Source organism: Phacochoerus africanus, chromosome 4 (genome assembly GCF_016906955.1).
Source record: "Phacochoerus africanus isolate WHEZ1 chromosome 4, ROS_Pafr_v1, whole genome shotgun sequence".
Classification (NCBI taxonomy): domain Eukaryota; kingdom Metazoa; phylum Chordata; class Mammalia; order Artiodactyla; family Suidae; genus Phacochoerus; species Phacochoerus africanus.
Genome location: NC_062547.1, coordinates 54,425,385 through 54,429,346, shown reverse-complemented (window position 1 = coordinate 54,429,346; position 3,962 = coordinate 54,425,385). Strand labels below are relative to the sequence as shown.

General features: G+C 39.1%; 1 protein-coding gene across 1 annotated transcript; it reads left to right on the top strand.

The window, feature by feature from the left end:
* Positions 1-349: 349 nt before the first annotated feature.
* On the top strand, positions 350-1,336 carry LOC125124164 (olfactory receptor 2T2). The gene has a single exon (XM_047774314.1). It carries the CDS (start codon positions 359-361, stop codon positions 1,331-1,333), a length of 975 nt encoding a protein of 324 aa, XP_047630270.1. The 5' UTR covers positions 350-358; the 3' UTR covers positions 1,334-1,336.
* Positions 1,337-3,962: the final 2,626 nt, after the last annotated feature.

The following is a 3,962-nucleotide window of genomic DNA, read 5'->3' as shown; positions in this document are numbered from 1 at the left end:
AAACAAATCCAAGTTCACATTTTAAACTGTGCCTAAGACTTGAGCTTCCTTGGTAAAACAATATTGGACTACAGGCCAGTGACTCCTGACCCTTAATTAAAGGTTATATTACTGCCTTGTTAATCCCTGATGGAGGGATTAACATTTGCAGAGCAGCTTAATAACAACAGAATCCAAAAAAGATGAAACTTATCTATACTTATTGGCTTCATGTGTCTTTTCTATCAATTTATGAAAGAACAGATGGATGTCTATGTATTATATTTTGATTAATACATAAACTCATGAATTTCTGAATTTGGTTAATTCATAAACTCAACAACTTTTGGTCTTTGCAGCTCTAGAGCTAGCATGTGTCATGAACATGGTGGCATTTCACCAGAACTCCACTGACTTCATCCTCTTGGGCCTCATCACACATCCTACATTCCCAGGGCTTATCTTTGCTGTGGTCTTCTCCATCTTTTTGGTGGCTGTAACAGCCAATGTGGTCATGATTCTGCTCATCCACACAGATTCTCGTCTTCACACACCCATGTACTTCTTGCTTAGCCAACTCTCCATCATGGACACTGTCTACATTTGCATCACTGTCCCCAAGATGCTGCATGACCTCTTCTCCAAGGAAAAGACCATCTCCTTCCTGGGCTGTGCAGTTCAGATCTTTCTCTATCTGACCCTGATTGGAGGGGAATTCTTCCTGCTGGGCCTCATGGCCTATGACCGGTATGTGGCTGTGTGCAACCCTCTTCGATACCCTCTCCTTATGAACCGTAGGATTTGCTTGCTTATGGTGGTGGGCTCCTGGATTGGTGGTTCCTTGGATGGATTCATGCTGACTCCCTTTACTATGAGTTTCCCCTACTGTGGGTCCCGAAAGATCAACCACTTTTTCTGTGAGATACCAGCGGTACTGAAGCTATCATGTGTTGACACATCACTCTACGAGACCCTCATGTATGCCTGCTGTGTGCTGATGCTGCTTATCCCTATATCTGTCATCTCTGTCTCCTACACTCGCATCCTGCTCACTGTTCATCAGATGAACTCTGCTGAGGGCCGGAGAAAAGCCTTTGCAACCTGTTCCTCCCATATTATGGTGGTGATCATTTTCTATGGGGCAGCCTTCTACACCAATGTGCTGCCACATTCATACCACACACCAGAGAAAGACAAAATTGTATCTGCCTTCTACACCATCCTCACACCAATGCTCAACCCACTCATCTACAGCTTGAGAAACAAAGATGTGACCACAGCGTTAAGGAGGCTGATGGGGAGATATGCTTCCTCCCAGAAAGTCAGAGTGGAGGATGTGCCCAGGAAATACTAGAGGAGCCCAGGTACAAACATCCTTGATGTTGTGGCCAACAGAAATTCCAGTTCTGAAAAATATCAACTTCACAATTCTGAATTATATCAGGCAAAATTATCCCTTTGTTAGCATCATTTAAGAATTACAGCTGAAGACAGACAGCATATGAGAATCAGCCCATTTGCTTCTCCAAATTCACTGGCAGACATCTTCCTAAAAGCATTCTCTTCAAGTAGCATTATATAAATTATCCAAGGCCTGGAGTTGTCTGGTGGTCTAGCTGTTAAGAACTGGGTGCCATCACTGCCATGGCTCTGGTTACTGCTCTGGCTTGGGTTTGATCTCTGGCCCTGGGAACTCTTGCATGCTGCAAGCCATGGCCAAAAAAAGAGCATCCCAGGCAGGCCAAACATCCTATCAAATGTTCTAGGTAGATTTTTTTATGTGTAACATGTGTTCATGTATCTTTTCTGTCTGTATTACTGACAAGTTTTTGAACAGAAACTGCAGGGAAGAACTGCCGTGTCCTTACTAATATAATGTCAAGATCCAAAATAATAATTTTTTTTCTAGTGATAATAGTGGAACATATTTATCTTAAAGACTTTTGTGAAGACAATTGAGTTTGGAGTTCTGTATTCCTATTTACCTATTATGTAAGTCTGAGTTTTCTAAACTCTGAAATTAACCTATAGGTAGTTATTTACATGGAGTCCACCATGTGCCTGGAAATCTGTAAATATGCACTGATTATTTAAAATTGATTTCTATTATTAAGATAGTAGCATTGCTCTGATGCTTAAATAACTTTCAGTCATTACCTAATAATATGAATACAGATGAACATAGAATGAATAAACCAAGAGCTTTCATTGGTTAACTCAGCTCTCTTGGTTAATTCTCCTGTCCTTCAACATTCCATCAAGAGGACTGGTAGACAAATATTTCTTCTCTTAATTAGCTTTTGGTTAAGTGTGGTGTTTTGATAGACTCAGGATTATGAAAGAATATTTACTAAACAAAGACTGCACTCACTGATGATTCTCCATCTATTTACCTAATTTTAACTTCCCATTGAAATATTGAAATAGGACAAATAAAGAAGTGTCAAAACTTCTTTACTCGGAATTTATTTTGTCTATCAGTAGGGGTTAGAATGTGTTGGAATCACATTTTAGTGGTTTTGCAATTGACAAAACATCATGGAAAGGTCACTCACCATTATGTTATTCTAGTGTCAACACAGAGTGAAGAATATTTCCTCCATAGATGTTCAGGCAAGTCAAACACACTCTCATCCATACACTAGTTACAGGATTTGTTTTGCCTTGGAAGGCTCCCCCAAACTTGATCTTACCTTAAAATGAAAAAACAAATAGAAAAGAGATGGAAGAATGACTTGTATGAAGTGACCTCTTCAAGTAGAGTAACTAGCCAGGATTTGTTTATAAAATACCCTCAATGTCATTTCAATTCAATTTCATATTCTTAATTCCTTTGAATTTCTGCCACTGATACTTACTACTTTCTCCTTCTTGCTTCTGTTATCACCTCTCCTTCTTGCAGTGCACTGAACAGCTGAACTCTACAGAAGGCAAATATCTGTGGATGCAGAGTTCTAAAGTACAAGGTCTCTTTCAAAGACAAGATAGTCATGTTATTCCATAAACAACTTAATCAACTGCACCATATCCTGCAGGTACCCCCTTTGACATCACTAAGAAGATAATCTCAACCTTGCCTATGCCTGTTCTTGCCACTAATCTCGTCACCTTCCTTAAGCCCACTAATCTCATCATCTTCCTCAATAAAAGTCATGTGGGCTAAAGCTTAGGCTTTGTTCTGTGGAACAGAGTGCCTCCTGGTCCCCACACTTTCTAAATGTAAAGTAGCCTCATGTGCTTTGTTATACTGGCACAATCCTTCTTCCAGTATTCCCCATTTCCCTGAAGGACTGGATGTTATATCTCCTGGTCTCTCTATCTGTAAAATATTTCACTTAATAATTCCCATTTCCCTTCTACCCTGAGCATGGGTGTCTTCTTTTTCATTTCCTCTGAGTCGGTCCTGCCAGACCTGGATGGCCATCTGGCTTTTGTTCTTGCATTTCCTAGATGAATCACCTTCATGTTTAACAAGGACATTTAACATGGGTTATTGATAAAGAAGTAATTGAAGAAAAACATGTAGGAGAGATGCATTTGCTTCCTAGAGACATCACAGAAATTAATGATTGGGGCAAAGGAAGAATGGACTTTGAGTTTATTTTTAAAATGGATAAGGACTCAACTCCAAAATTACTTGAACTGATCAACAAATTCAGCAAAGTAGCAAGTTATAAGATTAACATTCAGAAATCAATCACATTTCTGCATACTAACAATGAAATATTAGAAAAGGAATACAAAAATACAATACCTTTTAAAATTACATCCCAAAATATCAAATACCTGGGAATACACCTGACCAAACAGGTAAAGGACTTGTATGCTGAGAATTATAAAACATTAATCAAAGAAATCAAAGAAGATACAAAGAAATGGAAAGATATCCAATGCTCCTGGGCCAGAAAAAACTAATGTGACAAAAATGGCCATACTACCCAAAGCAATCTACAGATTCAATGCAATCCCTATCAAATTACCCA

Bases quoted from the DNA above. Each gene is read 5' to 3' on its own strand.
- LOC125124164 (XM_047774314.1), top strand. From the start codon at position 359: ATGAACATGGTGGCATTTCACCAGAACTCCACTGACTTCATCCTCTTG.